The sequence below is a fragment of the Echinops telfairi genome, unplaced genomic scaffold (assembly GCF_000313985.2).
Source record: "Echinops telfairi isolate 266 unplaced genomic scaffold, ASM31398v2 ScPeMD7_7469;HRSCAF=8507_0, whole genome shotgun sequence".
Lineage (NCBI taxonomy): Eukaryota > Metazoa > Chordata > Mammalia > Afrosoricida > Tenrecidae > Echinops > Echinops telfairi.
Window position 1 is genome coordinate 41,107,338 of NW_022111372.1, and position 13,504 is coordinate 41,120,841.

At 55.8% G+C, this 13,504-nt stretch overlaps 1 protein-coding gene across 1 annotated transcript in view; it reads right to left on the bottom strand.

The window, feature by feature from the left end:
* OBSCN (obscurin, cytoskeletal calmodulin and titin-interacting RhoGEF) overlaps nt 1-13,504 on the bottom strand; it is a 210,806-nt gene that overhangs the window by 80,769 nt on the left and 116,533 nt on the right. The window contains exons 35-42 of the mRNA XM_045284554.1: nt 10,818-11,090; nt 10,089-10,355; nt 9,059-9,325; nt 8,667-8,930; nt 6,056-6,319; nt 2,371-2,634; nt 1,775-1,999; nt 4-128 (exon numbers count right to left, since the gene is read on the bottom strand). Coding sequence (XP_045140489.1) covers nt 4-128; nt 1,775-1,999; nt 2,371-2,634; nt 6,056-6,319; nt 8,667-8,930; nt 9,059-9,325; nt 10,089-10,355; nt 10,818-11,090 — 1,949 coding nt within the window. The remainder of the gene's footprint in view (nt 1-3; nt 129-1,774; nt 2,000-2,370; nt 2,635-6,055; nt 6,320-8,666; nt 8,931-9,058; nt 9,326-10,088; nt 10,356-10,817; nt 11,091-13,504) is intronic.

Consider the following 13,504-nt stretch of genomic DNA (forward strand, 5'->3'; position numbering starts at 1 on the left):
GCTGAGGGTCTCAGAGCCCTTCTTCCACTGCACGGGGGCCATCTTGCTCAGCTCACACCGCAGTGTGGCCGTGGCTCCTTCCGTGGCCTCCTCACACTTCAGACCGTGTATGAATGTGGCTGGCAGGGCTGGGATTGTAAATAGACACACAGGACATCACATTGCCTGGAAGACTTTACTAACAAAGAAACCTGTAAATGCCCAAATGTGCAACGGGGTGGACAAGCACACGAATGACCAGAAGGAGGAAGGTAAATGGCAAACAGAGGACAAACAGGGAAAGACATGATCTTATGGCCATGAGCAGCATGACTTCTAATAGTCCTAAGAAGCTAGGAGAGCCCAGGAGACCTCCATGAGATAGAAAACAGACATGCTCAGTCTCAGGGCCTTGGCACAGATGGATGCAGAAAGTAGCAATATGAGTCACCAGAGGAGCAGATACCATTCACTCTAGTAATCCACACGGCCACACATGGGTTTGATACACCACCACCACCCAAGGTCGGTGTTGTGAAGGTCCTCTCCTCTGGCGTCCCAACTCTCTCATGCCCCGATGTGGCCCTGTCCTCTCACAGGCTGTGTCTATCCTGAGGGCCCCAGGGTCTTAGGACTCTTCCTCCACCACACGGGGATCACCCTGCTCAGCTCAGACCAACAGTGTGGCCATGGCCCCTTCGACGACCGCTTTGGTGCTCAGTTCTTGGAGAAACTGAGCAGGCAGAACTGATCACAGAAGCTTTGAATGTCCAGGAGGGCAACAAAAACAGAGGCGACTGGAGGCACACGAGCGAGGATAGATCAAGCCGTGTATGTTGGTTTGCTCAACCTGTAAAGATGCAGAGCAGCTAAAAGATGTGGATCCAAACCCTCCTCCCGTCTTCTCAAAGGGTCTCCATGTGCAGCCTTGGCCTTTAGTTACCAGGTGAGCCTTACTTGCTCTATACCTTGAGCTCAAGCCAGGCCTCATCCCCACTTACAGCCAATGGAACCAACAACGCAATGGGCAGTTGTCCCTCTGTGTCTTTACCTTCTGAAACCTGACCTGCCCTCCCAAATGTGTTCCCATTGCAGGTGGGGCACCCCTTAACCTGCACACACCAGCCTCTGGTCATGTGCACTGCCTCCTTCCACCTACACAGACCCCCTCTTTGCCCCATGCCCCACATTCCTAGCCTGCTCCTTTTTGCTCCACTCCCTTGGCTCGGATCCCTTAGACCCTGAGGGATCCATACCCGGCCACCAGGTACAGCTGGAGTCTCTGGGGCCACACACACAGTGGGGAGTGTGGCTCACAGCTGGCTCAGCCCTGCACTGTGAGATCAGGTGCCGAGGACCCATGCACCTGGCCACATCTGCCTTACCGCTTTCCTGACCCTGACCCTCTCGTGGCCCCTCGTGCTCTCACACGTGGCCCTGTCGGCCTGGCCACATTCTAACACCGCAGACACTCGGGACCCTGGACTTGTCTGGAACTCCCCCCATCTGCTGCCTCCCTCTCAGGGTCCCTGAATTTCAGGCACTCCAGCTCCTCCGAGCATTCGTGCCCCTTTTATCAGTGACCCAGGGCCCACAAGAGCTGAGCCACTGTGCTTATCAATCTGACTTGTGAGGTGAGTAAGACAGATAGGAGCGCTGACCCCCACGAGGGGGACGGCGAGAGACAGAGGAGACACCGTCCAGGTGTGGTCGGCTCAAGTAAAGTGGTCCCCGCAAGGCCACAGGAAGTCTTTATCCATCACGGTCAGCACGGCTGAGGTCCTCGCTTGCCCACACACGCACACGTACTCCCCCGCGTCAGTCACAGCCAGGCTGCGGATCTCCAGCTCACACGTGGTCCCATCCTGCTTGAGGCTGTATCTGTCCCCAGCGCGGAGGGTCTCCGGGCCCTTGCTCCACTGCACGGGGGCCACCTTGCTTAGCTCACACCGCAGCATGGCCGTGGCCCCTTCCTTGGCCGCCTCACTCTTCAGACCATGTGTGAATCTGGCTGGCAGGGCTGCGAGGGCCGAATGGGCACGGAGAGCAACAGGCTGTCTGCAGGACTTCGCGTACACGGCAGACACACAAAGAAACCCACAAAACCCTCAGAGGAGCAAAGGGACAGACCAGCAAGCAAAGGGACAGAAGACGAGGGAAACATATGGTCATGGGGGGAACAAGCGGACTCAGTAGGAGAGCCACGGGCCTCGTGGACGTAAAAATCATGACCTCTATCAGCCAAAGGGCTGTGGGAACCCAGGCCAGTGACAGCCGATACCCATGGAGTCTCCCGGGACCTAGGCACAGAGGGACACAGAAGGTGGTGACAGAGGACACCATGGTAGAGACCCCATGCCGCTGATCCATGCGGCCACATGCAGTCTTTACCCTTCACGGTCAGCACAGCTGCCGTCCTCTCCTGCCCGCACACGCACGAGTACTCCCCAGCATCGGTCACGGCCAGGCCACAGATTTCCAGCTCACACCGCACCCCGTCCTGCCTCAGGTTGTATCTGTCCCCGGTGCGTAGGGTCTGGGCACCCTTCTTCCACTGCACGGGAGCCACCTTGCTCAGCTCACACTGAAGAGTGGCCGTGGTCCCTTCGGTGGCTTGCTCACCCTTCAGACCTTGTATGAATCTGGCTGGCAGGGCTGAGAGGACCGAACATACATGGGGAACCTCAGACTGTCTGCAGGACTTGGGGTACAGGACCCAGGCACGCATACGGAAACACATGTACCATGGAGAGAGCAGAAAATAAAAACGGATGCAGGACACGGGGGCGGGGGTGGGGGGGGAGCATGTGAAAGGGCCCGGTCACTCTGACAGACCTCAGTGAAAGAGACGGAGGAGCCAGGAAGTCTTGTTGGGACACCAGACACAGGGGTTGGACAGTGGGCCAGGGGAGGTGAGTCAGAAAGGAGAAGAGACCCCTTGCATGGCGCTCCACCCGTGGCCCTGTCCGTCCGCCTCAGGCTGCGTCTGTCTTCCACTGAGGGTCTCAGACCCTCCCCTCCCTCCATGGGCCTTGCTCAGTTCACACCCCACTATAGCCACAGTCCCTTAGTGGCCCCCAGGGTGCTTGGTTGCCCCGGGATCCTGACGGGCACCAGTGGTGGCAGAACAGAAAAGGGCTCCTAGGACATCCACCCTCATGGCTCCAGCTTCAACTCCTGCACCGTTGCTGCTCCCCAGAGGCTGGAGACACCCCCGGACAGACCCCAGCCAGAGGAGAAGTGGGGCCCGCCTTCCTGTCCTCTGTTACGGAGCCTCGGAGCTGAGTGGCAGCGCAGGACATCTTTGTCCTTCTGAAAGCCTGGGCATCTCCTCTCCTGCAGGCGTTAGAGGAGGTCTTGGTCTCCGAGCCGTGGCACGGCAAACTATCACAGGTGGAGGGCTTTCAAGGGCGAGGCTTTACTGTCTCTTCAGCCTGGAGGCTCGGCGTCCTGAGCAAGGCCTTGGCAGATCATGGTCTCCTGCTGTAGACCGTGGGCAAGAGCCGTCCGCGTGCCTCGGGGTCCGGGCCCAGGCATTTCTCAGTGTTCCACGGCTTGTCGTGGAGCAGCTCGTGACTTGTGGATCCGCCACCCTCCCGTGTGTGACGCTGCTTTCACAGCAGCTCTCTTCTTCTTTTTTCTTTTTTCTCAGTAATTTGTTTTAAGATTATCTTAACAGGGGCTCTTGCAACCTTATCACACCCCAGACATCAATTGTATCCAGCATATTTGTACACATGTTGCCATCATCTTTTTCTAGACAATTTCTTTCTATTGAGCCCTTGGTATCAGCTCCTCATTCCCCCCCCCTCACCCCTCGTGACCCCTCAGTGGATTGTAAAGGGTTATCATTTTCATATCTCACACCATGGTTTGCTCTCCTCTTTGAGAAGAAGGGAGGGGGAGGAGGACCCGCACGGCTTCGAACGACTTCTGGGACTTAACATCGGCAAAGAAAAATCCCATTTCCCCAATCCGAGTCGAAGTCCCCGTTGCGCGTTTAATGCGCAAGGTGCTGTTGGAAGCTGCTGCGTCTGTTCTGACTCGCAGTGGCCTGTGTGCAGCGGAGCGCGAAGTCGCCCGCTCCTGCACCGTCCTGCCCCGTGGCTGTTCCGTGGGAGCTCCTTCTTCCACCCATGGCTCAATCCGTTCCATCGGCAGCCTTCCTCCTCTGACCTCCTTCCACTGCACCCACTGTGATGTCCCTCCCCAGGGACTGCTCTCTCCGGAGGACATTTCCAGAGTAGGAAGTCTGACAGTCCTCCCTTCTGGCTGTACTCCTTGTGGACACTGACCGCTATGGAGGCTTCCGCCCTACCTGGGGAGATACCCTGTTTCCCATTCTCTCCCGCAGCCATGGATGCTCACCTGAGCACCAACAGCACTGCTGGGTGGGAGCAGCTTCTTCCGGGGATGGAGCCTGCTCTGAGGGCTGCAACCATACAAGCGGCCTCTGAGCCCCATCCCTGGACGCTGCCCATCTAGGGCTGTGTAAGACCAAAGATGGTGCGAGCACGGAGGTTGCACACGGGCCCTCCTGAAGATCTGTGACTTCCTGCCGTGAGAGGCAGGAAATCACACCTGCCCCTGGACCTGATAGCCTCTCTCATGCTCAAGAGGCTGTCCCCTCCACCGTGGCCCACCAGGCACGGAGTCAGGCTCTAAGGCCTCTGAGGTGCACATTTTCCCAAGAGGAATCAATGGTTTACCCTCTGTGTGGTGCCCAGGACATGGGATGAGCATCTCATCCGGACTCTGGCCTCTCTGTGTCCCCTGAAGGAAGTGGCCCAGGCCCACAGGGGAGGTGGGGCTTGTAGGCCCTCCGGGAGGGGGCTGTGCTTTACTGGGCTGCTGGCAGGGTCTGGGCAGAGTCCTGGCTCCACAGGCCACACGGGGTCTTTACCCCCCCCCCCCCAGTCAGGGCTCCAGGGTCTGTGCCTTCTGTAGAGAAGACCAGGGTCACTCTGGGGCTAGTGCTTCTCCCCAACGTGACCATGAGCTGTGGGCAGAAGAGTAGAGACCTTCACCTCTCAGACAGATAAGCTCTGGCTGAGGGTCCTCCATGCCCCAGCACCCCCCATGACCAACCCCTGGATCTGCAGCACCCTGCTTCTGCTGCATCTGTCCTTGGTGGTTAGGGGCTGTCTCCTGCCCCCACTCCTCGGCACCACCCTGCTTAGTTCGTGACAGGGCACACTCGCGACCCCTTCTGCGGCCTCCACAGACCTTTTGTGAACTGGGTGGCCGGGACGAGAAGGGGTCAGACACACAGGACGAGAGGGGGTCAGACACACGGGCTCCCAGGCCCTCTGCAGGCTGCAGGTGAGCAACAGATGACCTGGGGAGGAAAACATGCAGCATGCGAGCTCAGCGCCTGTTGACGCAGACCGCGGAGCAGTGACGGCTCGGCTGCCTCGGCACACCTCCACTCTGGGGGCTGCTCAGCCTGGCCTTTCTCAGCACCCCTCTACTAGGAGACCCTGGGGCCAGGGCAATGTCACCGACACCCTCACTGGCCTCAAGTCCTCTCTGAGACAGAGGTGACCTCTCAGTCCGCCCAGGGAGCCCTCCTGCTATGCCTGCCCCTTGGGACCCACATCTAAGTCCGCGTGGGCCAGACACCGCCCTCCTGCACACGCAGTCTGGCAAGCTGGAGGCCGGATGAAATGAAGGTGGTTGCCAGGGATGTGCTCCTCCTGGACCTCTTCCAGTGCCTGACACACCGGCCACCCCACTGGCTGCTGGGAACCCCTGCCCCCGTATTAGTTCCTCCCAGCTGGCTAGGGCAGGAGGCTCCTCTCCAACATCCCCTGCTGATACCTGCCCGGGAGCAGCCCCCGGGCAGCCTCTTTCTGTTCACTGGCTCTCTGGTCCTTGCCTGCCTACAACTTGCAGCCCCCCGCCAACCTCACAACCGAGACTGCCCCCCATGCCGCAGCCACTGCACCCTGGGCTCCAGGGCGGAGAGAGGGGCACACATGCAGACTGCGGGGCAGAGAGGGGTGGGGAGGGAGTGACATAGAGCCCGTGATCGGAAGCCACACCGCCAGGACATGTGGCCACACGTGGTCTTTACCCTTCACGGTCAGTGTGGCCGACGTCCTCTCCTGTCCACACACGCATGAGTACTCCCCAGCGTCCGCCAGAAGCAGACTCTGGATCTCCAGCTCACAGACGGCCCCCTCCTGCCTCACGGCGTGTTTGTCCCCAGCACTGAGCGTCTCTGAGCCTTTCCTCCACTGCACCGGGGCAGGCTTGCTCAGTTCACACCGCAGCGTGGCCGTGGCCCCTTCCGTGGCCTCCTTGCTTCTTAGTCTTCCTATGAACTCAGCAGGCTGGGCTGGAATGGTCACACAGACAGAGAGAGCATCGGAACCTCAGAGGACTTGCAATGAGGAGACACCAAATCCATTAAGATAGACAGGCAGTCTGGCCCGGTGGCTGGACAACCAACTGGCTTTAGATAATGGTTTCTCTCTGTACGGTGAATAGGACGTCCCCAGGAAGGGAAAGGAGAGTTTGGAGAGAGCCCATGAGGCAGCTCAGTACCATCAGTCAAGACAAAGCCAGAGGCCAATGGCAGACCGGAGCATTAAGGACTCATGCGCAAGCTAGTTCAAGTTGAAATGGAATAAAATCAAAGCAAGTCCGGAAGAACCAGAGTAGACCCCCCTGAATGCATCCTTACTGGGTGTGGAGACCGTCTCTGGAAGGGATCTGACGTACCAACCAGGACCGGAAGCGCTGTGAGCTGACCTCAAGAAGTGACCTCCAGAAAGTACAAAGTCGTGAGAAAGAGAGACAAGGCCCAAATAGTGGCAGACATGAGCTGTTAAGTGCAGAGGAGCTAAAGAGGATGAGAGAAATGACCGAGCCCACGAGCTGCAGGAAATATCCAGAAGGGCAGCTCGAGGAGACAATGTATTAAAACCTGTCACATTGGAGGGGTGAGGGGGAGTGGAGAACTGTCCAACAAGGGAAACAGACGATCTCCCACTGAGGCGGCACACGGCAAGACCTGGGAAACCATGGCAGTTCCCACTGGGTTCTGCACTCACGGGCTTCAGTGGACCACGAAACGTGCAAAGACCTGAAATTAGAAAACCAACATTTCTCCAGCTGAAAGATGTGAAGAGAAAATCCACGGTTCATGTCAAAATCCTGAAGGCAGAATCCTACGGGCAGACCGTGGACTGACACGGATGCATCAAGGAACGCGGGGCCACTGTCCCAGTAGGAACTAGTCAGTGTTCAACCATTTCAGGAGGTAGCATAGGATCAAGAACCGCGGATACGGAAGGGAGAAGCCACTGAAGGGATTGGCAAGAACCAAGGTCCTAGGAATTGACAAGACACCAACTGAGATGCTTCAACGGATGCAGCACTGAGCGCACTTTCCCATTGATGTCAAGAACTCTGGAAGGCCGACCGACTGGAAGGCATCCATGTCTGTGCCCATTACAAAAAGTGGACCTCAGGCAAATTTGGAAATCACAGAATAAGGTCATTCATATCACATGCTATCAAAAATATATGGAAAATAATTCAAAATCAGCTTCTGCTAGAAAACAAACTGCTAGAAGTTCAAGCCAGATTCAGAAGATGGGGAATGAGAAACATCCTGGCTGACGTCAGCTGGGTCTCGGGTGAAAGCAGAGGTAGTTTCTTTATTAACTATAAAAAGGCATATGATTGTATGGCTCACAACAAATTGTGAATAACATTACACGAAATGGAATGTGAGAACATTTACATGTGCTCATGCAGGACCGGTACATGGTCAGAAAGGCAGCTGTCCAAACAAAGCAAGGGGGAGTGCATGTGTTTACCCTGGAAGAGGTGTGCACGGGCCTGTCCCCTAGAATGCAGCATCAGGAACAGCCTACAGTGTGCAGAAGACAGGACCCTGCTCGTTGAAAATGAAGACGGCTGAAAGCACGTACTGATGAACGTCAAAGACTACAGCCTTTTGTGGAGACTGCGGAAATCTTCACCACTGGATGGATAAAACAACGTCATCGATAAATGGTAAAGAAATGGACAGCTCTGTCGAGGAGCTTCTATTTCTTGGATCAAGCGTCAAGGTCCGTGTGGAAGAGCAGCAGTTGATAAATCAAATGGTGTGTCGCATTGGGAACATCTGTTATAAAAGACCTCTTTCTAATGTTTCTTCCTATTGCAAGGGTGTCACCTTGGGGACCCAGGTGCACCAGGCTCAAGCCACGCTCTGTTCAGTGGCCTCACAGGCGTGCTGGAGACGGACGCGAGAGAAGGGCGGCTGAAGCAGCACCGGTGCATCCGACATAAGGGGTTGGTGAAGAGCGTCGCCGATCCAGCAGCCGTCCCGAAGAGGAAGCAAACGTTCCTGAGAACGCCCACTTACTCTGAATGGCCCATCAGGAAAGACCACTTGCTGGAAAAATGGCCTCACGGTTGGTAAAGCAGAGCCCCACGCAGTGAGGGAGACCCTCCATGAGATGGATGGACACATAGTGACAATTACTGGGCTCAAGCGCACGGTCGTGAGGATTAACCCCGGGCAGCGTTTCACTCTATGAGTCAGTCAACTCAACAGCAACTGACCACATGGGGAGAGGATGTGCAGAGTCACTGTGAGGGCAGGGGGTGCACAGAGCCAAGCGCGGAATACCACACCCTCCGTCTGAGCGACCGCAGTCAGTCCTTACCCCTCACGGTCAGGGTGGCCGAGGTCCTCTCCTGCCCACACAGACAGGAGTACTCCCCGGCATCGGCCATAGCCAGACCACGGATCTCCAGCTCACAGACAGCCCCGCTCTGCCTCAGGCTGTATCTGCTCCCGCTGCTGAGCGTCTCGGTGCCCCTTTTCCATGCCACAGGGGAAGCTTTGCTCAACTCACACCGCATCGTGACCAGGGCCCCTTCTGTGAATTCCTTGTTTCTCAGTTTTCCTACGAACTGAGCAGGGATGGCTGAAAAAGTCCAATGGGGGCGGGGGGTGGGGGAGAGACACAGGCACCCCACCTTCAGCATGGACACTGAAGGAAAGGGGCCCCGGGGGAGTAGAGGGGAGGAGGGAGCAGGTGGATCAGAACATTACCCTTCACGGTGAGTGTGGCCACCGTCGTTTGGTCCCTGAAAGAGCACGAGTACTGCCCACTGTCCTCTGGCTGCAGCTCACGCACCACCAGCTCCAGCATGGCGCCCTCCTGCCGCAGGCCATACTTGCTGCCTGGCCGCAGGACCTCGTCCTTGTAGCGCCACTGCACAGGCGCGGCCACAGAGGACAGCACACAGCGCAGCGTGGCAGCTCCGCCCTCCAGCACCTCCATGTCCTTCAGTCCTTCCCGGAAATGCACTGGCCGGGCTGCGGACAGACAGGGCCAGTCGATCTTCTGTGCCGACAAGCCCACGGTGCCCTCCCATCCCGAGTGGGGTGCGGGAGGCACTGGGTGGGAGCAGCAGGGTGGGCACGCAGCAGCAGCGGCAGGAAGGGAAGAGGGGGTCAGTCGTGAAGACCGGAAGAGTGGAAGACACAGGGGTAGCCGAAGTCGGTCACACAGAGATGGGGAGGGGGACACAGGGAGCAAGATGTCGAGCCAAAGCCCAGAGATAGGGAGGATCTGGGGCAGGCCATCGGAGAAGATGGAGCGGGGACCGGGCAGAGCGAGGGGCCACATTCAGAGGGGAGGAGACAGAGCAGGGGCAGATGAAGCTGAAGTGAGGAGCAGGTCCCACACTGCGAGGGATGGAGATGGGGTGGGGACAGAATGAGGCAGAGGCAGGTGGGATTGGGTTGGCAGAGCATGAAGACAGGGCAGGCATAGGACAGACATGGGGCAGAGACAGGGTGATGACTGAGGAATGATGGGGAGAGAATAGGTAGAACTAGGACAACGATTGGTGGAGGTGGAGGGGATGGGTGCAGGGTCTGTGTCCACACTCGGGGGTAGAGACAGGCAGGGCTGAATCTGGACAGCCGCTGGGGGGGGGGGTCCCCACCTTGGATTCCTGCAGACTTCCTCCCCAAGTGCCCACCCTACCCAACATGTGCCTGAGAGCCAGAGGTACTTGGGAGCCCCACCGGCCGCCTCCCAGCCCTTCTGTCCCACCCATCTGGCCAGGCTCACCATGGACCCTGACGATGGAGCTGCTCCAGGTACCCCCTGCCTCACACTTATAGCGCCCACCATCCTGCAGGGTGGTGTCCTTGATGACCAGCCGGGCCTGGCCGCCCTCATAGCTCAGTTGACACCGGGCCGATGGCCGAAGGGCCTTCCCATCCTTGGTCCAGTTCACAGGGCTGTCGGGTGTGGTGGTCTCACAAACAAGGGTCAAGTCATCCCCCTCGAGGACTGTGGCATCGGTGAGCTCCTGAGAGAAGATGCTCGGCTTCTCTGGGGGCCGAGGAAGAGAAGCAAACTACGTAGGTTTCACATCACCATGCAGGCCACTCAGAGAGCCGGGTAAAGCCCACCAACGCTGTCTCTCCCTTCTGACTATGGTCACGGAATGGACTGTCCAGGAGACAAGGTGGGCCTGTTTGGTCCCTCAGCTGGACTGTGGCATAAGAAGGGTGGGGGCTGTATCCTCTAGACAACAAACCCATCCCGAAAGAGCCCAACTTTCGCAAGTTGAGCCTTACAAGCTCCACTCTGAGATCAGAGTCCCTCTCCCCAAAAAGCCAACCAATGTGCCTTCTCTCAAGTCCCAAACAGCACTTGAGTGGCCCAACTGCCATCTGTGACTGGCCCCCAGGAGTCTATGCCCCTCAAGCGCATGGACTACATCTTGTGATCTTCATCCCCCTCACCCCCCAGGGCTGGCACATATCCTGACTCTGTGCACACAGGGCTCACCTGTGATTCGCAGTGTGGCCGAGGCCCGCTGGTCACCTGCCTCGAAGTGGACAGTGCCCGCATCCTTGAGTGCCAGCTGCCGTAGGGTCAACACATGGTAGCCCCCTGGCTGGACTTCAATCTCATTGAGCTCGTTAGCATGCAGAGGGGTTTTGTCCAAGAACCAGTGGACAGGTTCGTAGTCGGCAGGGGCTATGCGGCAGCGGAAGGTGGCCGAGGAGCCCTCCTGCACGTCCACGTCCTCCAGGTCTTCGATGACGCGCACTCTCTGGCCTGTAGGGCACACACCCGCAGATTAGGGCCCCCAGCTCATGTAGGGGCAGACTCAGCCACCTTCTCAGGAAAACATGGGGGACACAGGTCAGGAGTTGAAGAGACTACCACGTTGGCAAAACTCAGGAAGCAGTCATTGGTTCGGAATTAACTTGCCCCCCGAATCTTTTAGGTCAACCTGGGATTTACCTCTACCCACCTCTGTGATCCTGCAGAGGCTGCTGGGTAAGTCCTCCAGCCTGTGAAAGACTGAGGGATGGGAGCAGGTTTCCACTGGTCATACCCATTCCTCTGCCCCTGAGCTGCCTACTCCCAGCCTGTTCATGCCACTTGTCATTACCGCCATAGGGTGAAATTAAATCTTACATTCACAGATGAAATAGCGGGATGAAAAAGGAGTTGTGGCTAGGTTGAAATTTAAGCTTTGAAGATTTAAAAAAAAAAAACAAAGTACTGTGAGAAATGGTTTTTGCTGTTGAATGAAGATTAGAAAGAGTTCATAAATCGTGAGATAGATTCTGCATTCTGATTCCTTTTGCATTTACAAGTGTCTAGAAGTTATTACTCCATTTTAGAGAAACTGGTGCTAGAAAACGTGGAAAGTGCATGTGATAGTTAGCTTTTTGGTGCCCACATGGCACCTGTGAGAAGATATGGGTGGAGTTCAGCCTGGAAATCAGGTAGCAGCTTGATGACCTCCTTTGGAGGTGTGACCCAGGTAAACAGCTCTCGGGAGGCCGGCCCCTCTCTCTCTGCCTAGAGTCCCGTGATGCAGCCACAGCCACTGGATCCACACAACCCTGCACCCACCGGCCCGCGCCCTTCCTGCACTCTGCGTCATTGCATGTGGCTGCATGAAGAGACATGTGGACTAGTGTCAGACGTATGGACCTGATCTGGACGGGGCTGTGTGTGTGCTGATACATAATTACTTCTTGACGTAAAGCTCTTTCTTACACATAGATGAGTGTCACTGGACTTGTTGCTCAAGTCAACCCGCCTAACGCAGTGCATTATGAAGGCATTTAATACTAAAAAAGATGAGCAGTCTGGGTCAGTGAACCAACACACCAAGAAAAGGTAGCCCACACCAAGAGTGTGGTGGACATCTATCTATATGTTCTAAATGTTTAAAAGAGCATGTTTTTAAAAAGGGGGGAGGAACGAGGGCATGTTTCGTTATTTTCTGCTTCTTGGCTTAACTGCCATTTCCGATTAGGTACAAATATCAACTTTATTAAATAGGGGACATTTACTGCCCTAACAAAATAGTATTTGCTTAATTAAGATGTGATGGACAATGAGAAGGGGGGCGGGGAAGTGGGCCTTCCTTGTTTATATTGCTGCTAATGTATCATCTCGGCCTTTTAAGGCACCAGGTCCTTTTATTTCCTATGGGCTCCTGGCAGGCACCACCTGAGCACCAGGCTTGAAACTCAGCAGCCTGATGAAAGCTGCAGCCGGGAGGAAAGGGCCAAACCCTTGCAGTGATGCCAGGGTCCTCTGTGGGCCTGGCCAATCAATGGCTGCGAGGATTGGTGTTGCTGCTCTTGTCTCTTAAATTGGTCTTCCTCGGTATGCGCTTCAAGACATCTTCGCTTTCAGCAAGCACGGTTGTGTCATCTGCATATCACAGGATGGTCATAAATCTTTCTCCAATTCTGATCCGCCGGTCTTCATAAAGCTCAGCTTCCCTGGTTATTTTCACAGCATATATATTAACTATGATGAGAAGATACGACCCTGTCGAACACCTTTACTGCTTTTAAACCACACAGCATTTCCTTGTTCTGTTCTAACAACTGCCTTTGATCGGTGCACAAGCTGCACGTGAGCACAAGTGAGTGCTCTGCACTTTCATTTTTTGCAGTATTGTCCATAGTTTCTACGGTCCATGGAGTCAAACCCCTTTGCATACTCAATGAAGTGCAAGTAAACATCTTTCTGGTAATCTCTGCTTTCAGGAGAGATCTAGCTGACATTAGCAGTGTGATCCTTCACTCTGCATCCCTTTCTGAATACACCTTGAATTTCTGGAAGTTTCCTGTCAATGTACTCTGTGATGGTTATATAATCGTTTGTCAATTTGAGAGGATTGGGAGTGAAGAGGTAGCGTCTAGCCTGTCAATCACTGTACAGCCAATGAGGCCTCTGTGTGGGCATGGCCTTCTCCTGAGGATCCTGGGAATTCCTATATTCCTCCCTAGAGGTGAGAGATTCTCTCTCTCTCTCTCTCTCTCTCTCTGTCTGCTCACTCCCTGTGAGACATCCCTGTGAAGAAGACACATGGAAACATGCTGATGGAGCCAGACTTCTTGAGCAGGTGGAGACTCCTACCAGTGCTGAGATGCTTCCACTGCCACTGGATCCACAAGACTTCCCACACACTGGCCTGTGATCTTCCTGCATTCAGC